This window comes from Crocodylus siamensis, chromosome 8 (genome assembly GCF_052110815.1).
Source record: "Crocodylus siamensis isolate JL-2025a chromosome 8, ASM5211081v1, whole genome shotgun sequence".
Lineage (NCBI taxonomy): Eukaryota > Metazoa > Chordata > Crocodylia > Crocodylidae > Crocodylus > Crocodylus siamensis.
In genome coordinates, this window is record NC_143402.1 from 65,759,749 (window position 1) to 65,785,301 (window position 25,553).

At 44.4% G+C, this 25,553-nt stretch overlaps 1 protein-coding gene across 1 annotated transcript in view; it reads left to right on the forward strand.

The window, feature by feature from the left end:
• The first annotated feature begins 18,578 nt into the window (after positions 1–18,578).
• ST6GALNAC1 (ST6 N-acetylgalactosaminide alpha-2,6-sialyltransferase 1) overlaps positions 18,579–25,553 on the forward strand; it is a 34,148-nt gene continuing 27,173 nt past the window's right edge. Inside the window, exon 1 of the mRNA XM_090060207.1 lies at positions 18,579–18,789. Within this exon, the coding sequence (XP_089916333.1) occupies positions 18,659–18,789 (131 nt within the window). The 5' untranslated portion in view covers positions 18,579–18,658. The remainder of the gene's footprint in view (positions 18,790–25,553) is intronic.

The window sequence follows — 25,553 nt, forward strand, 5'->3', positions numbered from 1 at the left end:
GGTTGGGTTTAAATATTTTTTCTAACGCTTTACATGGGCAGGATTCAGTCATCCACCACTGGTGACAGAAAAAGGATTATGAATATGAAGCCAGCTGGTCTGTTCACACACAAGTAGCAAGACATGGTTAAACCCCCAGGTTCTTTCTCTTACGGCATTTTCAAGATATTTGCCATCTATTTGAACATTCAGATGACTTGTTAATATTGTAACACTTAATAGTGTAGTTTGCCTTACAAGTTTCAGGTGATTTATGAGTGAGAATAATATTAGCATTCCTAGTAGCACAATGAGTTGTTTGGGCCTGGAAAGCTGATGTTTGGACTCCATTATGTGGGTCAGCACTGCAAGTAATGTATAATTGTATGACTTAAAGAAAAACACAAAGTGCAGAATGCCATCTCACTGAAAGTTGCAGCTGAATTTGGCAGGGTAGGGGCACTTATGTTAGAAGTCATCAATAGGTGACTTGGAAATAAACTGTTAAGCAGACGGTTGGTATTCTGTCCCCATTTGCCATGGATAAGCTGTGTTTGAAGTAGATGGCCATTTGTAACCTAAGGACTGCATTAGTAGTAACATGTTGGCCCACTGGATGGTACTGTTGCTGTGCATACACTTCTAAGGCTGCTGTGCAGCTCAAAATAGCTTTGCTTCAAAGAAGATAATTCAGGGGATGTGCGATGTATTAAATAGAAAATAATTGCAAATGGAGATTGTGGCCTCCAACCCCATATATTTTGGTCCGCCTGTTCAACAAAATTCTTCTCTGAGCCCCTTGGCTGGCCTCCACTATGGAGAAGAATGGCCATTAGTGCCCTAAATAGCTACCACCAGTGCTCACCTACCACTCCGGCTGCCAAGTGATCTCTACATTGTGGAGTTCAGGGGGGGTTTTCACTTCAGTTTTGCTTAACAGGAAGGCTTTTCCCTTCTGTCCCCCCTAAATTAACATCTCTCTAGCTTTTTTGTGGATGGTGGTAGATGCAGCAAGCCTGGGAAGAAGGAAAAAAACCCAAGCCTTGCTGTGTATTGCCCTGCTTCATTTTTTCAAAGGAAAAGGCACTGAAAAAGAGACCGTGGCTTGAGCTTGGGGTTCTGTACCCTTCACCTGCCCCTACCCTCACACATGCACGCACCTTGCAGCATTGATCATGGGTGTGTAAACAGTTTACCTCTTAAAAAAAAAAAAAAAAATCTTGAAATATCTCAATACTGTAAATGGAAATGATACTTGAGGAGGTGCCTTTCCTTTGGAGAGGTTCCAGGCTATTATTAATACTGAGAATTACTTGACCTATCTCAGTAGTGTAGCCACTGGAAGATGGAGAAGTTTGCTGGTGCTATATCTTCTTTAAGCGGAAGCAAAGAATACAGGGCTGAGTTGGAATGTAAACAGTTCCTGCCTCTACTCCCAAGTCTTTCTTAGTTGTTGGAATGGCACTATAACTACACCTTGACCAATTTCCAGTTTAGTTTAAGAAGACAGTTTAATAACAAAAGATCTTGACAACCTGTGGTCAAACAGCTTGTCCTAACAATACCTGTCCAGAGTGCTAGTGCCTTCTAGCACCATGCTAGGTCACTGACTGAATCTTAGTGCCACATGTTCTATCACTAGTGCCACTTTTGTCAGCTCCATGGGGAGATCCTGGAAGAACCAACCAGCCTAACAGCCGATCTTGCAAGATCTGACAGTTGGGGGTAGGTAAGGCTGTAAAGGTATAACAGGAGACATTTGAAGTTACAACCAGCCAGAATTTGAAGATCGCTTTTCATAAGCAAAGATCCTTAAGAGTGATGCTGCCTTGCTGTAGGGGACATTTTCTTACTCCAGTGTCTTGGCTAAAGCCTTACCCTGCAAGTAAGGGGTCAGTTTCTTGCCTTGGCTATAAGTAGAAAGGTCCCTTGCTATTAAGCTACAGGATCTTGAAGATGTACATTTTTTTTTCCCAACCTCTGTTAAGCCTGAAAGTCATGCAGCCTGCAGCTGTGTGATGTTAAAATAACCGGGCTTCTGTTTTTGGTCAGCAGGGATAAACTCTACTCTGAAAATCTTGTCGGTTAATTTTGAGTCCATTTATACTTAAGTACTGATTGCTCAGTCACAAATAGGCCACTTTGCAAAGATGTGGAAATGTCACAGCCCAGCAGCCTAGGATGATAGTTGAGAACAGTGATTCTCAACCAGGCTGTTACAAAATCCTTTAAAGGGGGATTACAGAGTGCTATGCAACATTAGCACTGTTAGGTGTGTAAACACCTACTCCATTCACAAATAGCAATCCCACCTTTCTCCACCCCTATGCAGGCAGAAAGTAGGACAGGGTAGTACCAAAGCATAAAAAATATTTTGAATTCTCGTGGGGTTTGTGAGTTCTTTGGAAAATAATTGTTCTATTATATTTCTGCACTCAAAAAATGAGTAAAAGCTAAGAACTGGCACTTTCTGAGGTGTACGTTGAATCTAAAACTTTGAGAACCATTAGTATAGCAAGTTTAGTGAGTGGATTTTTACCTATCAAGTATACAACCTATCAAGTATGCAAGCAACAACATGAGCTAGTTGTCCTGGCAGGTAAGATTGCTTTGGTATATTTGCAATGAATACTTTTGCTGCATAAGTTATCTCCTGGCGGTAGAATGACTGACTGGATTAGTCTGAATGGTTGGGACAAACCATTTCTTAAGAGCTGTTTTTCTACAAGGAGAGTAGGCTTCTGTAGGCTGCAGAGATGTGTCCCCACACACAATTTTGGGGTTCTTTGATGACTTAGCTGCCTTTTTTCCCCTCCCTACCCACTCCTTCCTGGATTTTTCTACTCCTTCCTGCCCCCATCACAAATTCATGCTTTGATCATTGTGGGGAAGCCTTTGTCAGCTGCTCTTTCACAATCTGATTGTGGTGGCTTTTGGTGTCATGTTGTGATATAACAAGTGAATTACACATAGGTTTTGCTCTGGTTGTAGCAGTGTTCTCTAGAGAGCTGATGAAAAACGTACATATTGGTGTATGGTGAGGGGGAGAGGGGGTGTTCTCCCAGCACACACATGTACACAAACATATTGAAAAGTGAGAAACCTGTTTAAGATTTCATAAGCACTTTCAACTGACTTTTTTTCCCTGCCCCCCTCGCCCCCAACTTCTTAGCAAAACTGGCATGGTTGCATTCATGCTGCACCATAGCAGTCGTCCAAGTACCTTATGCTGTCATTCTCTTCCATGGGCAGGGGGCCCTGGCTAGAACACATTTCCCATGATGCATCCTCTTCCTCATGAAGACAGGGATCGATTAATCATCACAGATGCACATAGTATCAAATTACTATCAAATGAGAATATAAGGCGCCTGACTGTAACTACAATGAGACCATGCCAATCTGAATTGAAATGCTTTGATTTGGGAGAATCTGGTATTTCAACAGACTGGCTAAACTTTCTGTTGAAATTGCACCCTTTCCATTAAAAATGTCATATTGAAAACCCATTTCTGTTAAAACACTCCACTTAAAGATTTATTCCTAATGGAAGTCCTGTAGTGTGAAAAATGCCAGGGTCTGTACTATGGGCTCCCATGAAGGGGATCCTGTTGCTGGCAGAGGACTTTTCCATGCTGTACTATAGATGGGTTTGGTTGACCTTTTCCCAACGCATTTGTTTGTGAGCAAATAATTATTCTTGAGCATAGTTATTCAGAACTTATTCTTCTGTTAGCAGAGGGATGTACTGTACTATGAAGTTTCAGGCATCAGGCTGACCCTTCGTTAATATTTGTACTAGAACACCCATAGAACCCTATACCACCTTTCTTATGAAACTTTCCAGAAAGAAAAGGAGTGGGTTGCAGCAAGTTCTGTCCTTTGTGGCTATGGGAAACCCTGAATGACTGCAACAGGCACAGTACAGTTATGCTACGCAGGGTTAGCAGGATACAGTGGATGAATCAGTGAGTCCTTGGGAGGTGGAGCTATTCCCTTTTCTTCATAGACGGCAACTGTGGAGGACCAGTGAATTCAAACCTAAGCAGATCCACTGGCCAGTCCTTCTTTGGCAGAGGATGGCTATAGGCAGTGGCCCCAGCAAGGTGTTCAACTAACCTCCTCTTAAAGACCCCCAGGGTAGAAGCCAGCACCACTTCGCTTGGAAGTTGGTCTCAGATCCTAGCCGCCCTGACAGTGAAGAAGCGCCTCCTGATGTCTAATCTGAATTTACCCCCTGCCAGCTTGTGACCGTTATTTCTAGTCACTCCTGGTAGTGCTCGGGGCATCAGGGACTCCCCCAGTGCCTGCTGGTGCCCTCTGACTAGTTTGTAACAGGCCACTAGATCCCCCCTCAGCCGTCTCTTGTGGAGGCTGAACAGGTTCAGGTCCCGTAGCCTCTCCTCACAGGGCCTGCCCTGCTGACCCCAGATCATACGAGTGGCCTCCTCTGGACCCTCTCCATGTTGTCCACATCCCTCCTGAAGTGCGGCGCCCAGAGCTGGATGCAGTACTCCAGCTGCGGCCTGACCAGTGCTGCATAGAGGGGGAGGATCACCTCCTTGGACCTGCTTCAGATGCATCTGTGGATTTCATACCAAAATCAATATTTGTTGCAAAGCTTTTCAGAATCTGCTTTGTTTTCTTGTTGAATGAGTAAGCATACCTTTTCTTCATGCAGTGTACTCAGTCAAATGTATTGGATGTCAGAGCTGGGAAAATTTCAGCCTATGACTGATTCTGTGACGGCCTGGGGTAAAATCTACAGTGAAAATTTACATCAACTTCTGTGCATAACTCCAGGTCACTAGCATGTGCCCCTTTGTTTATTATACTGTTGCTAATTGTGAAGATAAATGGGAACCAGAGTTCAGTGAAAGGGGAGCCCTGCCCGCCTCGGATTATTCCAACATAATAACTGATCATCTTTATCTTCAGTGCTTATCCATATCATCTTCCATAGAAGTTGCTTGCAAACTTTGGACCAGATAATGATATTATAAAGTAAGTGCATTTTTTATCAGACCTACCCTGCCACCTGATTATAAATTAGAATAAACTGGTCTAAACAGACTGGTTGCCTAATGTTGATGGTATGTTGTTTCCAGTAGTAGAAAGAAAAGCCTTAAGTTCATACTGCAAGGCAATGAATACTAAAACATTTGTCTTTCTAAATGCTATTTCAACCTTGGACCCGGGCTTATAGTTTATTAAACTTGTCTTTGATATATTTGCAACAATATCAGACACCTGATCTACCTCATATACAGTTTTGGGACATATTCCATCTCTGTCATCTCCTTAAAAGATGACAAGAAAACATATTTTTTGACCCTCTTGTCCATCAGCTATCACTGGTACTTCCTGGGTAGCCCTCTCAGCTCCTTCAAGCCCCCTCTTTTTGCTAGATGTGAGGTTCTGTTATGGTTTAACATCCTCCTTGGATTCTCAGTAGGGCTGTGCAGAGCTTTGGATCACGATTTGGATTTGGAGATGATTCGGAGGCTGAATCTACAAATCCGAATCAAATTGCTGGAAGCTTTAGTTGATAGGAGATGGGTACAGAGGCTTCTGGGGCCCTGCACCTCGGACTGTTGACAGGCAAAACTCGTGTCATGGGTGCAACTGTGTCTGTCTTGGGGCATGGGTGGGGGGTGGGAACTACTGCAGGCCTGGCTGCTAAGCTACTGTGTTACCAATCGATCATGATTCACTCAGGGACCAGCTGAATACATAGATAAGGAGTGTAAGAGCAAGGATTAATATCTACAAAACCACAGACTAAGGAAAGGAATTGATCAATACAGAGCCAGGAACTACTGCTGCTCCAAGACAAAGACAGTCAATTGCCCAAGCACCCATGTCACAAGTTTTGCCTGTTGGCAGCTAGAGGTGCAGGGCCCCACAACCCCCCTACACCTATCTCCTTGAAAGCTGGCAGACTTCGTGGCCTCAGCAGAGGCTATAAGGCCTGTAGCTTTCACCCTGCTGCTCCTTAACACACACAGTGTCACCCATGTGACGAGTTTTGCTTGTCCGCAGCTTGAGGTACAGTTTCCCCCAAACTCCTGCACCTATCTCCTTGAAACTTGGCAGGCTTTGTGGCCTCCACAGGGGCTACCATCCCTGCAGTTTTGACCCCACTATGGTTTAACATAAATATGACATGAGTTTTGCTTTCAAGAATTTGAAGTGGGGTTTCCCCCAAAGCCCTACACCTGTCTCCTTGAAACTTGGCAGTCTTTGTGGCCTCAGGAGGGGCTACCACCCATGCAGTTTTCACTCCTCTGTGCCTTAACACACATACAGTGTCACCTATGTCATGAGTTTTGCTTTCAGGACTTTGAGGTGCAGTTTCCCAGAAACCCCTACACCTGTCACCTTGAAACATGGCACACATCATGCTCTCAGCAGAGGCTACCACCCTGCAAGTTTAATCTGAATCAGCTAAAAGACAACAAAATTATAGCTATTTCATTGATTCCCCATTATACTCTATGACCAAATAGCCGAATTAGCCCCAAACTGGCTCTGAATCTTCCAAAGCAATTTGGAAGAATCTAATCGGAAAAATGATTCGGATCTCCAAATCAAGTCTCTGGCATCTGAACTGGCCAAATCCAAATCGAATAGTTCCCTATTTGCACAGGCCTAATTCTCAGCTTAGATTTAAAAAGAGTGAAGCATTCTGGTGGGAGCCAAATAGGAGGCATTTCCCAAATAACAATTTCCTTATTGTTTCCTCAGGGACTCATGCCCGTGTCATTATTGTGCCTTTCTTGCTAGGTTCTTTTGGCAACCCTTTTTGACGTAATTCCAGAGTAAGTGACAGCCTATTTTATTGTGCATTAAAGCATCATGAGTGTTACACCAATTTGTGTAGCAGAGTACTTTCAGCGTGTTATGCTAATTAATATAGTTGCCATGCCATTGAAAGTGTATGCTTCAAAAACAGAGGCAAGATTATGTCAGCATAAAAAATATTTATGCATGTCACCCTGTTGGAACAGCTATAACACAGTGTTTACCAGTGATTTTAGCAAACAAGCCCTTTTCAAGCTCACAGGTATTCACCCATTAGTCTGGCAGTGAGGAGCACTTCCAAGTTGTGCCAGTCACTGGCTAAGCTGCCAGAAAGCACCAAACCATAGCAAGCACAGAAAACAAACAGAGCAGACAATCTTGCTATATCATCGCATTTTTAATATCCTTTTCTTGACAGATCATCGCAGCCAAATTGCAAGCCTACCTTGTTACAAGTAACCTTTTATGAGAAAACCATTTCTCTCTTCTTCCAGTGTGTTTACTTTGTGTAGCTGAGTGTGTTGTGCCTAGTCACTGTTTCTCTTTGTTTGGGCGAGTCTTTCACGAAGCAATGCGGAAGAGAAAAACATTTCTAAAAATATGGAAATGGCTGGCCTGGAGAGTCAGGGTCAGGTGTAGTACCTGGAGACTATTTTTAACCCATGTTTTCAAGTTGACAGTGTTTCTTTATACATGGATAAGTCTTTTGTACAAACTTCTAACAAAATGAATAAATTGGATGCTTATTCAAGAGTAAATTGGATGCTTATCTTGCTGGGATCCTATGACCCCAGCTGACTTCCTGCCCTTTGGGCAGGGGGCTGGACTCGATGATCTCCCGAGGTCCCTTCCAGCCCTAATGTCTATGAATCTATGAATCATGTAAAGAATATGCAATTACACTAATGCCCCTGCTGGTGAATCCCAGGATTTCTTCAGGTATTTTTTCTTAAAGGGCCAGAGCTGGCCCTGGGCAGGGCACCTGTGAGGGGGTTGGTGAAGCGGGGGGAGTGAGTTTGGGAGCTCATGCAGAGCCCTCCCATGCAGTGGGAGGCAGTAGGAGGCCAGCAGGGATTGCCCCCCCCCCCCAGCAGCACCTGCTGAGTCAGGGCTTTTTTTTTTTCCCCCCAAGTGCTGGGAGCTGGGGCAGGCGGGGCGGCCATTGCTGGGCTGGGAGAGGGGCGGGGGATGGGCCTGGCCTGGCTGATTTGGAGATTCAGCTACTGCCAAATCTCCAAGTCAGATTTGGCTGAATTGAATCAGGACAGCGATTTGATCACCAAGTGGAATCACTGTCCCCCGAATTGGCCGAATCCAAAGCGAATACTAGCCTCTTTGCACAGACCTAACTATCACTTTATTCAAGGCGCTCACTGTAGTAAAAGAATCCTACAGATATTGCCTGGTTCTCCTCGCAGGGCACCCACAGCTCCCATTTATTTTGCTTGAAGTTGTAGGTGAGACCTGCACAAATGCAGCACAGGTATACCCATTACAATCATATTTTCCTGAAATGACTGTATGCCCTATTGTAAAGCTAAGACTTTTCTTTCTTAATTAAACACGTTTTTAGCTTTTTCAGGCTTAGTTTAATCTGATAACACACCTAAAGGTATGCCAGGCACTTGTGCTTATTCACTGATAACAGTTCTTCAGATGACAGTTTTACTTCTTAAACAATGTTGTTTTCTTCCCTCAGGCTAGTAAGGTTAATACTTAACTATTCCCTATTACAAAATATAACTCATCCCAGTACTGTGCAAAACCACAAGTGTTTTCTTTGTTGTTTACAAGGTATATAACTGAGTACAGGCATACCTCGTTTTATTGCGCTTCGCTTTATTGCGCTTCGCAGATATTGCATTTTTTACAAATTGAAGGTTTGTGGCAACCCTGCGTCGAGCAAGTCTATCGGCGCCATTTTGCCAACAGCATTTGCTCACTTCGTGTCTCTGTGTCACATTTTGGTAATTCTCGCAATATTTCAAACTTTTTCATTATTATTATATTTGTTATGGTGATCCGTGATCTTTGATGTTACTATTGGAATTGTTTTGGGGCGCCACAAACCGCGCCCATATGAGACGGCGAACTTAATCGATAAATGTTGTGTGTGTTCTGACTGCTCCACCAACCAGCTGTTCCCCCATCTCTCTCCCTCTCCTCGGGCCTCCCTCTTCCCTGAGACGCAACAATATTGAAATTAGGCCAATTAGCGACAGGGTTTGAGAGGATTGACTCCAATTTTGAAAGAAGTTCTACTGTGATTAAAACGCTATCAAACAGCATCGCATGCTACAGAGAAATCTTTCGTGAAAGGAAGAGTCAATCGATGCAGCAAACTTCATTGTTGTCTTATTTTAAGAAATTGCCACAGCCACCCCAACCTTCAGCAACCACCACCCTGATCGGTCAGCAGCCATCAACATCGAGGCAAGACCCTCCACCAGCAAAAAGATTACGACTCGCTGAAGGCTCAGATGATGGTTAGCATTTTTTAGCAACGAAGTGTCTTTTAATTAAGGTATGTACATTGTTTTTTTAGACATAATGCTATTGCACACTTAATAGACTACAGTATAGTGTAAACATAACTTTTATATGCACTGGGAAACCAAAAAATTCATGTGACTCGCTTTATTGTGATACTCGCTTTATTGCGGTGGTCTGGAACCGAACCCGCAATATCTCCAAGGTATGCCTGTACTTGTTGGGATAAACTTGGCACTACTCTGAGAAGTTTCTTCTCAAACGTCAAGGTTCCTATTCTGGGAGAGGTACTTAGTTTTTAACAAATTAATTTGATTAGGTTAAGATAGATATCGCTGAGGAGAAGGGAAGTATATTATGGAATCTGTGGCCAAAGAAAACCACCTGGCAAAAAGAAATTGAAAATGGGGGGTGGGGGATTTGCATCAATACCTGATCATGGGTTCCATTTATATATGGTGTGAGTCCATTTTAGGTCATGGGAGTTGGATTAGGGATTCATTTAGCTTTAAGAGTGACGTGCCTGCATTTCACCACTGAACACGCACTTTGACTTTTGCTGCTGTTTCCGCATAGTGTAGAGCCCAAGCATCCACAGAGCCCTACTGAACAAAGGAGCAGTTGTCTGTCTGTACACCCCGGAGTACAGAATTGAGGCTAAACCAATTCTTGGGGAACTGATGAAAAATTACAGTATCTCATTATTTTAAAGTGCAAAGGAATGATTCTACCGAGTTGATTCTTCTCTCGCGATGCAGGCTGAGAGGAAGGTAACACACCTGTGCATTGCAAGGGAAGTACTCAGTGGAACTAAGGTGGTTCTGTTTATCAGTATTCTGTAGACTTTTATCTCAGCAAGGTAGAAGCACATAATGAGCCTGTTTCATAGACACTTTCAGTCCACACTGGAGCCAGCAGAGGATATTAGCAGATCCCTGGATCAGTCGCGTTGAAAGCTAATGTCAAAGGCAAAGAAATAAAGCCATAAAAATCAGTAACTAGGCAGAGTTGTGTATACCTCTTCAAACATCAGTGGATAAGATTCTTTAGTTTCATGCACCTTATGCATGTCACCATGGCAGTTTTTATGGGTTTTTTTATGTTGCTGTAAATGTGGAGGGCAATGGAGAATCAAGCTCAGCTGAGTTAGTGGTGACCACAGCCGTGATGGTATAAGATGCCTTGACTTCTCTGCATTTTGTCTCATGATGTGCCACTAGGCAGGTCCTATCACTTCGCTGTACGGCAGTTTCCTCACATCTCCATAACAATAATGCCCTCCTTTCTGAGAGGCTGTAAAGTTTTGTCACTGTCTGTAAAACTCCATTGGTGAAAAACATTTGAAAAGGACAGCATTTTCAGAGAGCCAGAAAATATAGAAGAGAAAATCTGTCCTGTGCTTTAGATGGCAATAGAAATATGTACAAAATTAGAGCTTTGGTCACATTACTATTAGTTGGTTGTCCTGTGATGTAGGATGTGTAGGTCTCTACATTTTACTTCTAACTCTGCAAGACCAAAATATTAAAATAGAAAAATAAAACTGCAAAGAAACGTTCAAATTTAAGCAGGTGAAAAGTAGGTTGCCCAGTCCGGGATGATAGAAGACAGAACTAAAAAGATTATTTTATTGCCTCTTGTTAATTTTTAAAAGTCCCCATAAAGTAATTGGGTATAATTAGAATTCTATTGCTCTCACCACCAAGGTCATCAGTAAGGCTGACTTACTTGGCTGTTATCTGTGTTAATTCAAGTCAGATAAGGAAAGAATCCACAATATACTCACTCATGATGATTAATACAGTATACTTTTAATAGAAAATGACAGTATTATCTCCAGGGCTTATGTAAATTATAAAGAACAATCGTGGAAACTAGGCTGTCATGGCTTCATGCACACAGCACTTACGGCCTTGTTGCACAATAATTTTGAGTGGCTCCTGGAGCTCTTAACCCCTGTATTGTCCCCACATTAAAACACTTTAATGTGGTTTTAAGCACTTGTTATATGCAGCTCAAAGTTATGCCACTCTAGGTCAGGATTATAGTCAAAGCTGGGAGAGGCAGGTCAGTGCCGTGCCTCACCTGCTTCATCACCAGGACAAGTTAGAACAGCATTAAAGTTTGTTGTAAGGCAGTGGTTCCCAACCTTTTTAGACTCAAGGCACCCCACAGAAACAGCAGTTGAAGTTGAAGTCACCCATGACGACCATGCTCCAAGAGTGTGCAGCCTCTGACCTGCCCATAATGAAGCCATGTTGACTATCTTTCAGAATACTGTCTTCTGTTAGCCTATCAATAATGGATTCTTTGATAATTTTTTTCAGGATTTTACCAGGGATTGAGGTCAAACTGATTGGCCTGTAATTCCCTGGGTCTTTCTTTCTCCCTTGAAGATAGGCACTACATTGGCCCTCTTCTAGTCTTCTGGAATCTCTCTCAAGCACTATGAGTCTTCAAATAACCTTGCCATAGGGCACACAATAATGCTGGACAGTTCTTTTAGCACTTTTGGGTATAGTTCATATGGTACTGCTGGCTTGTAGATGATGTTAATCTCTCTTGGTGCTCCCCCACGAGATCTTTGCCAACCATGGGAGGGAGATCACCCACACCATGGTCATCCTGTACTCTGTTAAGCAGGCCAACACCCTTGACTGGTGGAATACTGATGCAAAGTATTCAAATTTGGTTTTGTCCTGAGTGTTGGTTATCAGCTGTCCCATTTCATTCATCAGGGGCCCTATGCTTCCCTTATTTTTTCTCTGACTTCCTACATATTTAAAAAAAGACTTTCTGTTGTCCTTGACTCCAGTTACCAATTTGCATTTGGTTTGTGCCTTTGCTCTCCTGTTCTGTTCCCTACAGGTGTGGGCTATTGCTGAGTACTCCTCTTTGGTGGGTGTATCTGACTTCCATCCCTTGTGGGCTTCTCATTTTGACTTCAGGAGGTCCATGACTTCCCTATTGAGCCACAAGGGTCTTCCAGCCCTTTTGCTGCCTTTCTTACATAAGGAAATGGACTTCCTTTGTGTTTCTAGGATCACTTCCTTGACGAATGACCACTCCTCTTGTACTCTCTTCCTCCCTGGACCATGCTCCTGCCGGACCCTGCCAACCAATCTCCTAAGCTTGTGGAAGTCAGCTTTCCTAAAATCAAGGATTTCTGCCCAACTGTCTGATTTCCCTGACTTATGGTGGATGGAGAAAGTGATCATCTCATGGTCGCTGTTGCCCAGTTTCTCTTCAATCCTCAGGTTGCTCACTAGATTGTCCCCTTTGGCCAGAACCAAATCTACCAGTGCCTTGTCCCTGGTCAGCCTGTAGACTTCTTGAGTTAGACAGAGTTCTTCAATGCAAGTGAGGAAGCTTTGTGAGTGATCGGATCCTGCTGAGTGTTCGTCCTACAAGCACTCAGCAGTTGAAGTTGAACTCACCCATGACATCCATGCTCCAAGAGTGTGCAGCCTCTGCCAATTCTCCAGAGAATTCCCAGGTCGAGCTCTTCCTCTTGGTTTGAAGGTCTGTAGTAAACTCCTACGGTCACGTCCCCTTCCCCCGCGCTCTCCTCATATCAGAGGGGTCAAGATACCCGTGGCTCAAGCCCCCACCCAAAAAAACTGGGATCACTAAATTTGTTGGGGCGTGCTGTGTAAACAAACCCCCCTTTCTCGCAAACAGTAAAATTCAAAAACCCAAATTTATTACACAGAATAAGACAAAACAAAGGGAAGCATTAAATATAATTAAAAAAACACTATCAACTATGGTGCAAAGTCTATTGGAGGCACCCTCATGGGGAGGCTTTACCATACCAAGACAGTCTGGGACTTGGGGCTCCCCAACAGGTAGTTCCAGGGGCCTGCACCCCATAGCTGCACTTCAGCAATGGTCTGAAGAGGGGGCCCACGCTGGAGAGTCCTGAGCCGCTCCCTGGTTTCACTGCACTGTGGGGAGCTGCTTGAGAGCAGGGGTCCTTTTGCATTGCAAGGGGCCCCTCATTGCTCCTAGAGAAGCGTAGGGTGCTGATCTTTGCTCCCATGGACAATTGAGCATGTGTGAGGAGTGACTGCAGCTCCAGCCAGCATGCACGTACCCCAAAACTTCTGGGCTGCATTATGTGGGCTAATGAAATTAAAACTTCAGGAAAAACTCAAGAGGGAGCCAAGTTGCTTAATGGCTATAGTTGGCCCAACCACACAGCTTGACTGGAGCAAAGGCCCAACAAAAGAAACAAAGGGGAAAAAAACAGGCCTACCTTCTAGGCCTGTATTGAAGGCAGTTTGGGTCTGCAGCTCCACTGGGAGCAAAAAAGTTGCAAAACTCAACCCCAGCCCAAAACTGGCAAGAACAGAAACTCTCAGGTTTCAACCCTGTTTAAAATTGCCAGACATAATTCCTGGCCAACCAAATCAAGGACCCAGTACTTTCTCCCCAAGTATTAATCCCTTGAAACCACAAAAAATGGGGAAGATAGGAGGAGAGGGGAGTTCCCAGGCACTGGGACAATTCTCCCACTTTCTCTCCTCTACCTGAGTTTCCCCTTTCGCTATCTGCAAATTCCTTCTCCCTTGGAGGAGACTTCACACTTCAGCAGCCTCTAGCAGCTTCTCCCCTCCCCAAACCCATCTAGCTCACCTTATACCTGTTGCACACTTTGTTGCCCAGAAAATGGGATGCTTAGTGCTTAGAAAGACTGATACAACAAAAGGATTTACTAATTAAAAACCGAGTTCTTAAAGGAAAATGACAAATAGGCTTATTGCAATCTACAAACAAAACAAGCCATAATCAAGTCCAGTACTTATTAGCCATAATAGTGGTTTTCTCACCAGCACAGGCAAGGAAGCGGTTCTCATCTTTGCAGCTTCTCAAAGATGTGGATCCGTCGCCACAGGTGGTCAGCTGGGCGCTGTTATGGTGGGTCAGCGAGTTGTTTCCCTTCTGGGATGAACACTCTTTGCTGGTCACTTCCTTCTTCTCTTCTACACCTTCTTCAAAGTATGTTTCTCTTAATGGGTTGATGATCAGGGTCCAGACAAAGCTGGTAGGGTGGACAGTTATTGTTCTTTGGTTGCGATGTGAATATTAGCCTTTTGGATCCATCTCTGTTTGTTGTGGGTGAAACTGTCATGCATAAAACTCGATTGCTTCCATGGTTTATCATCTGCTTACCTACAGTATGGTTTGATTGCTTTAGCCCAACACCCTAAACCAGAGGCACACTATTTGATTTAATTTCAGTAGGACTTGGTTTCCTAAATTGAGCATCTTAGACTCTAAAGTGTAAGATGCAGTATAGGTTATTGTGATAACAGGGAGGAACCCCAAATATTTTCCAACTGGCAGAGACGCCTTGATTGGTGAGGAATGTGATAGCAAGGGAGATGTAATCACTCTGAAAGGGGAGCTTGTTCATAACCAAATTAGAGTAGTTGGTCATGGGTTTTACTTAGTACTAGAGTCAGAGATGTGATTAACTGTATTGTTATGCTTTAGGTGGTCCCAATCATGAGTTCATATTCTTGTGCAAAAAGGCACTGATATTATAATTTAGTTGTTTAAATTTCACATGTGTCCAGCAATATCCCCCTGTATGACATCACACTGCCCTTGTCTAGTCAGGGAGCGCCACAGTCCAATCTTTCTCCCAACTAATCTGCTTGGAGGATCTTCTGCTTCCTCTAGCCAATGAGCCCAGAGGGTTTTACTAGGGCTGTGCGAAGCTTTGGGTGGTGATTCAATTCAGAAGAGATTCGGCCCGATTCAGTGGCCAAATCTCCGAATCCAAATTGAATCAGGGGACAAATTTAAAGATCAAAATCAATTCAAAGCTCTCCTAATCTTCGGAAAAGATTCGAAGAGCTTCAGTGATTTGGGCAGTCCCTGATGGCTGCAGCAGGGAGCTGCAGCTGACTCAGAGCTGGTAAGTACAGCTGTGCGAAATTTCACCGGCTGTTTTGTTTTGACACTGTTTCAGCTCATTTGGAGTTTGAAACAGCAAAATTGAAACAAAATGAAGGGCTTTGAAACAGCCTTGAAACAAAATGAATTCCCAACCCCAGCATGACCATCGGGCTGGGGAAATGAACTCAGCCCACCTATACCTTTGCTCGGGGCAGGTACAACCCTCAGACCAACCACAACACCTGCCAGTTGATAATAGGCGAATTTACTGATACAGAGTAAGAACAAAAAAGCAATACAAACAATCCTATATCTACCGATTCTAGGGTTGTCATCAGAGTCAAAGTACATCTGATTAGGATGCAAGCTCCACTCTGAGGCTCTCTGTCTTAGGTGTGTGCAGTCTGGAGGTGGAAAGCCAAGGCTTACAGCCCCCCTCCAGTGGGGTACATGAGACGGGCTACTGGTATGCCCTTGGTCCATGGTGGCCTCGGGGACCCTTCCCGAGGCACGGGGATGGGGTGGAGGACCCCCTCTCAGGGAGAAGGAGGAGGATGACAAGGAGGGACAGACAAGATAAAGGGAGGGGCCCTTTGTTAATCTCAAGTCTCTGTTTTTGTATTCTCCTTCCCCCTTGATGACTCCTGATGACTCTCCATTTGTGACTATTTCTGGTTGGTCGTCTCTCTGTGGGCACATGTCCACATAGCCTTCTGGGCCTTCTCCTAATTTGGTCTGTTCCTCCAAAACTGGGACTTGGGCCCCCCTGCTCTCTGAGGTCTTGTTGCTGGTGTCACTTATCTTGTGTTATGGGACAGCATGGTCCATAATTCTTTGGAGAGCCTTGTTGTATTAGACAACCCATCTGCCTTGAAGGCTGTGATCTCGTGTTATGGCATGCCTCCCTTCATTCTCAGGCTGTGTCCATCCATTGGCCTTGCTGTGCTAGACAGCCCGTCTACCTCCAGGGCCATGAGAAGCTTTGTGTGTTTCCCAAGCTCTTTACAAATCCAGTTAACCCCTGTTGTCCATCTTGACCCCTTATAATACATATATCTATACCTATAAGTCAATTCCTCAGAAAAAACAGACCTTTAAATACTGTTTCTAAGCCAACAAAGTCCTGTCTCTGCATGCCATTAACTTTTCCCATTTTGACTCAACCTTGCAGTCTCTCCTGTTATCTTCTATCTTGCCCCTTTTCAGTTTCCATTTCAGTGCCTGTTTTCCTCTCTCCCTATGCACCCAACAAGACAAACATGGTAGAGCAGCGTAGAAAAAATCTTATTTTCTGATTCTAAGAATTTGCGGATGTGTAGCATTTCACAGAGATGGTTCTGTCTGATGATACTCAGACAGTACCCTGGCCTGTCAGGCCAGTTTCAAAACCAGTTCTGCCACCCACATGCTTCAGCTCAGTAAATGTTATAAAGATAAAATGGGGAGCAAAGGCTGCCTTGCTCTACCAGTCCAGGTTAGTGTGTGTTTGGGGGGAGGACGAAGTAGTACTTTCCCACTGCTTTAGGTCTGGGCCTCTTCTAGAGAGAGAGGTAAAAAAATTTCAGCTTTCAAGGCTGTTAAAGTGATACTTTACGCAAGCACCAAATTCACTTTAAAAACAAATCCCTGATGTCTCACAGTGGGTGTGCAGTGGATTTAGCTTTAGATTTTGTTATGCATTATCTTGGGTTGAGGTTAAAAATAAAATGTGTTTGAGCATTAAGTTGTTTGGGGGGTAGGGACTGGCTTGCTGTGTGTCTAGACAGGCCTTAGCATGGTGGGACCTTGATCGATATTGGAACTTCTGAGCTTTATTATGACAAGATGAATACTGTATTGTTCTGATTGAGTCTACCTGTGCTTTCCTCCAAAAGAGCCATAAAAATCACATTCTACCTATACACTGGGTTGACCTCTAATTGGGTTCCCTACAGTCTTGATTTTTGCATTTGCAGTATTTTTGGACATGCCATAAAAATAGCATGTTCAGTGCAGTTTTCATTTCAGTATTTTTGGTGTGTTTAACGCTTTGCATCTTTTCCTTGGTTACTGGATTCTCTTGTGAGTATTTGTAAAGGCAGTAACAGTTCAAGGGCATTATTTTTTCTCAACTTATATTTAGGAAAAAAGCTGAGTTTTTTTTCTCCCTTAAAACTGAACCTAAAAATCTTGGGTCAACTTATATGCAGGGTCAACTTATTATCAGAACAATATGGACATATAGGCATATTTTTGGATATGCCTAGCACTCATCTGAACTCTCACACACAAGTGGCTCTGAAAGCTAACCTCCTTGGGCAGAGCTGCAATTAGCCTAGTACAGGGGTAGGCAATGTTTTTTGGCTAGAGTGCCAAAAAACACCACATTGCCTACCTTGGAAGGTGCTGGAGTGCCGACATGCCAGAAAAACAAAATGAGGGCAGGGGGTACAAGGCAGGATGCCCTGCTTGTGCCCCTTGCCCCCCATCCAAAGCCCCTGCTCTGTGGCTGTCAGCAACTACCCTGGCTCTGGGTAGGTGCTGGAGCCTGGGCTGCTCCCAACAGGGCTTTCAGCATCCTACCCGCCTGCTGGGAGCAGCCCAGACTCCCAGCTGGTAGCAGCTACCCAGAGCCAGGGCCAACTGCAGCCAGGAGGCTGCAGACAGCTGCACCGGGCCCCAGAGCCCGGGCATCAGCTCTACCGGTGCGTGCACACGTGCCTCAGAGCAGGCAGTGAGGGAGGGGCCTGAGGCAGCGCAACCCCGGTCTAGCCCCCGCTCCTGGCACAGAGCTGGTGACTGGGCTCCAGAGCCCGGCGCAGCTGTTTGTAGCCAGCCTGCGCTCTGGGCAGCTGCAGCAAGCAGTGGGCAGGCTGCAAACAGCTGCGCTGGGCTCCACAGCTCTGGCACCAGCTCCATGCTGGTGGTGACTGCACGCACACTTCAGAGCAGACAGCAGGGCAGCGCAGCAAGTCCTACTGGGAGCAACCTGGGCTCCTTTGCTGGCAGAAGCTACCCAGAGCTGGGGCTAGCCATGGCATGCTGAGCAAAATGGTCTTGCATGCCATGCTCAGCACACATGCGAGGGGTTGCCAGCCCCGGCCTAGTACTTCCCATAAACTTTTATAGTGTTCTCTGTTTTGGTCACCAGTAGATGAGTATCAAAAAGGGGTTTTTTTGCCATTTATTTTACTGGCCCTGTTTCAGAGGAATCTGTGTACAGCCCCTTGTTTGCACAAAAGGGTGTTTCTCTGCCTACATATTCAGGCAAGCCCACAAAATTTTCACAATGCCACAATAACCTTGGAATTTAAAAAAGTCCCAACCCTGTTTTATTTGAGCATGTCATGTATTCAGCCTGCTGAGCTGTCCCTAAGTATTGGGACAGAGGGTGTGCAGTTTTGTCCAGGATATAAGAGTGGAACTGCATGCTTGCTCTTTGTGCAGTTCACCTGTGGTACGGAATCACGACAGTTCCTCTTGTGCCTGATAGCTGATCATGGGATTTTGCAGGAGGAGATTTGTTAAGGTGTCCAGGTTGCTCTTCTGGCCCTTCATTGGGACAGCTTTTGTGCTCTTCATTGTCTGTTTCAGCTCCTTGATTGGATTTGCAGAAAAGTCTCATTTCAGGTAAGAGATCCAGCTCTTTCTGAGGCAGTTTGGGAGTGTACTGTCTCTAATGTACCTAGTCTATCATCTTTGTACATTAAACCTGTACTGGCAACTATGGTTAGCAGAAACCGCCAGTCTTTAGCGGTCAGATTGGTGTATTCCCAAGTCGTGTACAATCTGCCTACTCTGTTGTGTGGTTGTAAAGACCCTATTGTGCTTGACAACTGATTTTCCAGTGATTTCTTGGATAGCTGTTTAGAACAACAGTTTGTAAGTATTGCTTTTATATCTGTACAGTGTGAATGTATAGTACTTGAATTTAACTAGAAACTACTCTCTTCGGCACAGTTTGTTCTCAGTTCTATCAGTGTCAGTCCAGAAGAAACCAGCTGAACTCAGTGGCGTTCCTCCCTTATATTTACATCAGAATCAAGAATGGAATTTGGCCTGAAATGTAGATTCTCCCCCCCGGGTATTAATGCAGCATATTTCGGTCAACATAGAAATGTAGCAACCGCTGTAAGTGTCTGTAAAAACAGGAGATAGACATTGACATGTGAATTGTATCTAGTACTATTTGTCATGGGCTGTATTTTAAATAATGAATACAATATTAATTTAACACGTTTAACACTTTTCACATGAAAGAGTGGATGAAACATATTTTGGTAGATAATGTATAGTTGCCCCTATGTTGTGTGCATATATGTAGACCATGGCATTATACATACACATTCACATTATTATTAGTGTCTGTTTGTGTTATACAAGCATTTAGAAACCTTGGTGGACTTTGCAGCTCTATTGTGCTTAGTCCCTGGCCCAAAGCAGCCACAGTCTAAATCACCATTCCTGGATCTTACACCTGCACCTCCAGAAATGTAATATATCTTATCCAGTACACTGAATGCCCTGATGGAAACTATGTACAAGAAACCAAACAACAACCATGTACCAGAATGAACTCACACCAAAAATTTATCAAAGACAAAAATACCCAACTACCTGTGGGTGCACATTTCTCACAAGGCAACCACTGTTTCTCCAATTTCTCAGTTCTAATCCTCAAAGGGAATTCATAAAACAGCTTTCATAGATGAGGTTACAAACTATACTACATATATCTACTGAATACAAATTAACATGGACTAAATATGGATATTGGATTTACGACACAGTATAACCTGTCTGCCATCTGATAACCCCAGGTAATCTCTCTATATGTTACCAGCCACATTTTATCACCTGCCAACATTCCCCTCTTTTGTATTTTCCCTTCACCTACCTGTATCTCACCCATTAATTCCTATCGGTGATCTTTCCTGCTCCACATGTGCATTTTCACAGACCTGCATTTTGCATATTGGCTTAAGCTTCTATTCAAGCCTAGAAAAAACACCAGCAGACTCACCCTATCCCTGAAGAAGGGTGCCTGTGCCCAAAAGCTTGCAAAGAACAATTTTTCCAACTATTCAATTAGTCTAATAAAAGATACCACATCTACCCAAATAGCCTTGTATGCCACAATATTTTTCAACAGGTTGCCCTGGCCTGGGGGCCATGGAAGCCTTTTAAGAGTGCCATGTAATATTTGCACTATGAGGTGTGCAAACACCTGGGCTAAGTACACAGATTCAGGAGGTTAAATCAGGTTCAGAATGGGCACCCAATTTAAACTTAGCTTGTCCCAGTGCTGACCTTACACTTACAGACCTGTTCTCTGTGAACAGCGATCAGTCTAAACCTGTAACTGTACAGAAGTTCCATGCACACTGTAACAGGGTGGGGTACCTAGGGGTGGCTGTGTTACCCCCCCAGGTCCTTAATCGTGCCAGTCCTTTACCCTACAAGCACCCTTGTTCTCGCCCGCCATGTCTGTTGGTATAATAAATATAGCGAGGCTGCCCTTGAGCTTTAGTTTTGGACACATTTGGGCTAGATCCTAGTAACCCTGTTGTGTCTACCCCCCTTTGACATCCCACTTCACTGTGGATGGTTCCTGAGTCTGAGTCCAGCCTTATGGGCCATGTGCATGGCTCCAACCAGCCCTTTACCACGCCCCAAGCCTTGCAGATGATACACACACAAACCAGTCTAAAAACTGCAGAACCCGATTTAAGATAAACCTAGATCTATGTAGTATCAGATTCATTCAGTTTAGGTCAAACCGATGCATGGAACTTCTGTCCACTTCCCCTGCGCAGCCCCAGGGCTGGGAAAATGCAGTCACTGGCACCAGCCCCGGGGCTGCTCTCTTCACTGCCCCCCCACCCCACACTGGTCTGTTTTTTGCACCCCCCTGCCCCTTGCTGCCACCGCAGTCAGTGCTTTAATCTCCATCCTACAAGATGCTTAGGGTGCGGTTGTTTTTATCAGCATTCACTGCTGCTGAAGCAGAGCAAGTATGTCCCAGTGGGGTGGAGGGACAGAGAGGGATGGGGGTGTAGGCTTGCTGGGGGGGATCTGACCCTGCCCCCCACCCATGGATCGTGCCTCCCCTCCCACCCTGCACAGGTCATCCCTGGCTCCCCAATCCTACCTGTGGGTCAGGCCTGCTCCCCCCCTACTTCACCTGTGGGTCATGCCTGTCCCCTCACCCCATCCCTGTGATCACACCTGCTCTCCCTATCCCCCATGGGTTGCACCTGCTCCTCCCACTCCACTTATGGGTTGCGCCTGCCCCTCCTGCAACACTTGTGAGTCGTACCTGCCCCCCCCCCCCCACCAAACCCATGGGTCATGCCTCCTCCCCCATCCACTGGTGGACCTCCAATCCTCTCCAGTCTGCTGGACCCCCAACCCCTGGCTAGCCCCCTTCCCAGTCTGGCTTACCTGATATCAAGCATCCATTTTTAATCAATTTAACATGCCCCCAAATGTCTGTACTTAAATTTTACAGTTTAAATAGGGAGGGATGTGTTTTCCAGTTCAACTTTGCCTCATTTTTTATTCATATCCCTGATTTTTTGGAGGGCAAACAATTGTGAGTGGAATTGGGTATTGTAGTTGTTTGCCATGTAGGTGCCAAAGACAGCCCTTTGATCCCAAGGGCCTGCCCTTTGTGTACATTTAAAGCTCTCTTTACATCAGGAGAGCTCATACCGGGCACATGCACCCGCCCATGCTGATCCGTGACAGGAACAATGCTTCTGAAGAGTACTTTGCATGAATTTGGATGCGTCTGACCTTGAATGCAAAACTTTTTAATTATGCTGCCGTGCCATAGCAATGAAGTTAAGTGCATGAGGCAAAGCCCACAGCAGCAGCCTGCCTTCACCCCGCACACTGATCCAGGGGGAACACGCCGCCCCCCATGCATGCTTGGGAGTGCATGCAGCAGCTGCCCTCCCACCATCCCCATGCCCCCCCCAAACAAACTGGTCATGGCTCTATTCTGCACCCCGCCCCAGCTGGTTGGCTCCCGTTGGTGCCTCTTTGCTTTGGTGCCTGAGTGGTTGCCCCCCTCGCCCCCCCACCCCTCCGCTACAACACTGATATGTTGGCATGTGTCTGTACGCTCTGTTTATTAACAAACATTATCAGTATTCACGTTTTAAATTGCAAATTTCAAATATGATCAACCATGATGCACTCCTTTACCCTCTTCCTATGCTGCCTTTTGAATTTGCCTAGATGTTAAAAGTTGTACCCAAAAATGAGCCTACAGCAGCTCAAGTACAGATAGGAAATATTATGTTAGGAAGGAAGATGTGGGTCTTAGTATGGTACTTTATATCCATTATCACATTAATTAACTTCCCTATCCCTTGATTATAGAGATCTAAATATTCATTCAAAACATATTACTGGTATATATGCCAAAATATGCAGATATGTCTTAGCTGATGTTTATGCACTGAATATTTTTTTAATTTTCCAAAAATGTTTAATATTTGCCCTCGAGTTCAGGGCTCATACAACCATAGGAAAATCATGCTGATTCACTAGTACGAAGCAAGGATTCACTGCAGTTGTACCAATGTAACTTTTCCTAATATGGGTTCAACTACTCAACTACTGCATTTCAGGGCCTGAAGACAGGCTCCATCCCCAAGACAGCTCTGCCCCCTACCTCCAAAGTTAATTCTTTTATGGACCCGGGGAAAGAAATGCCTCTCAATTAAATATTGATTTGATTTATATGTCACCTTCCCCAACAAAGGCTCAGGGAATCGTACTGCAGGAAAACAGAATCACTTTTAAAACAGAAGAATGAATAACAGAACAAAACAACTTAAAGAGCAACTGGAGTACTACCATAAAACACAGTCACACCCAACACTGTCCCAGCCAACCTTTGTTTGCTAAATGCCTATCCATGTAGGAAGGTCTTATAAGTACTTCCGGAAGATGTCTGGCCTTGGGCTGTGGCAGGTCTCAAAAAGGAGGGCTTTTCAGAGCTGAGGAGCCACTTTTGAGAGTGATCTCCCATGTGTTTTGGCTTCACGGATATGGCATAGATGCATATATCTGCTAGCTCTGCAAACATCTGATTTGGAGCTTTGTCCAAGATAAGATGTGCAGGATGGAAAAGAAAAAGGATGACATATGGCTGGGGAGATTTGGTGATATGAATATGCAGATATGACAATAACACAAATCTTTACAGCAGTAGTGCTCAATCTTCTGGCTGCAGATGAGTTGGATCAGGCCCTGTGCTGCCTCCATCTATCCCTACACACCTGGATTGGGCCCCAGGACCCTGCATTGCCTTCACATACTGGGACTGGGCCCTGTGTGCCAGGATTGGGTCCTGGGGCCCCACACTGTGCCACCCTGGTGTACCACTGCCCTATATGCCTGATCCAGCATGCAGGGCCATGCTATCCAACCCATGGGGCTCCCCACAAGTCCAGAAATTTGGCAGCAGGGGAGAAGTGTCACTGCTCCCCCACTGCCAGATTTTCAGACCTGTGGGAATCCCTGCCGGCCAGACGACCCTGTACCAGGGGCTGGACCTGGCCCATGGGCTGGGGCTTGAGAACTCCTACTCCACAATCATAGGGCTGTCCCATAGGTAATGCTTCAATAACCCCACTGATACAATGCCCATCCAGGTCAATGTAAAACTTCCTATGACATAAAATGGCAGCTGGATCTGACTGTGCAGCTGTGCCCTTGTCTACACAGGAAGGTTTTTTACATATAGCCCAGGGAAGCATTTCTCGAACTAGTATAAACATATCCCTGAAAGTGCCTGTCAAACTTCTGTGGTACAGTAGAGGATGGAATAGGGAAGCAGGAGGAAAAGAAAAATAGTAAAAAAAAATAAATAATAAAATAATAATAAAATAAATAATAATAAATAAATGAATAAAAAATGAAGACCAGAGTTTCTCTTGGTTGCAGTGTAGAATCATAGGAGTACATAGTAAAAGAGCAACTTTAAAAAAGGATACATGACACCAAAATATTTAAGAGCTATAAAGCCAGGTTGTAGATTTAAAGCATGATAATGTCATTTAGTAGAGACTTTCTTTAGTTTAGCATAAACTTTTTATTCTTAAGTAACACAAACCAAAGCTTTTTGTTTATATTATAGGCTTTTTATTTAATATGATATTTAAAATATTATAGTAATTTATTTATTAGATACAGGGTGATTTAAAATGCCCATCTGAGACTCTGTGTGCCCTAATATGTTAATTAGATAAAACAATGTAATCTCAGTAGCATTAAAAGAGGAATTCAGCCAGCTGCCTGCACAAACTTTCTGCTCTTTTAGTCACTGTAGGAAGCAAACGCTCAGCAAACCCCCTGTCGAACAGATGTCTTATACCAGAATAAGAGTGCACATGGGTGATTAGGCTGTTATACTGGTTTCAGTTCAGACCTTAGGGTATCCTGGAAAACTTTCCTAAGTTGCGGAAATCTGTGTCAAAAGCTTTTCTGACTATCAGTCCCAGAGAGAGCAGAGAACCGTGACTTTTTGGGAAAAAAATAAATAACCATTTTGGCCTGAATTTTAGCTGGGCATTATCTCAGCCTTCTATATTGCAGGTGGATATAATGGCTGCTACAGCTGCATCCATTTATGGGCCTAATTATCTGGTTATGCCTGTAAATCAGGCAGCAGGGCTTCTAAATGGGTGTAATTGTGCTCTTAGGCTATTTGTGAAAATGTGGGTATTTAACACATTTTATTGTAATGTTTAAAAATGTAACAGCTCGAAAATTCCAGGGGACTTGCTGATGTGTCCTTTTTGTCTGTTTATTGTTGCATGAATAGTGCATGAAGCTATTAGTTTGACAGTTCAAGAGATGCAGAAGCCCACTCTACTGGCTTGTGATACAACATTGTACTTTCCTTATCTGCACCCTGTAAACCCTAGCAATGTTTCCTTAAAACTGCATCTGGGGTCAGTATTTGGCTTGTAAATCCCATGGCCATACTTACATCTCCTGTTTGCACCTTTGCAGAAATGTCTTAGTACTCTGTACAGATATTATGGACTACCCTCCATGGCCTGCTTTTGATGCACAGCTGTGGCATGCTGTGGCATCTTGGTGTTCTGAGCCTTGCATTCATGTATTTGTATTGGGGGGACACAACATGGCCCCACTCTACCATTTATTTAAGTATTTAAAGTCATTCTGCAAGCTTTAGTATAGGGCTGGACAAAATAGAAAATACAGGGTAGTGTCTTTTTTTCTACTTCTTTTTTTGACGGTTCTGTGGTCTTTATGCCCCCCCCCACTTTCTCTCATTTTTCCTGCCACAAGGGGGAGCATAGCCTGAAAGTGTCAGAAAGTGGGGAAACTTCTCCAGGAAACCTATTTAA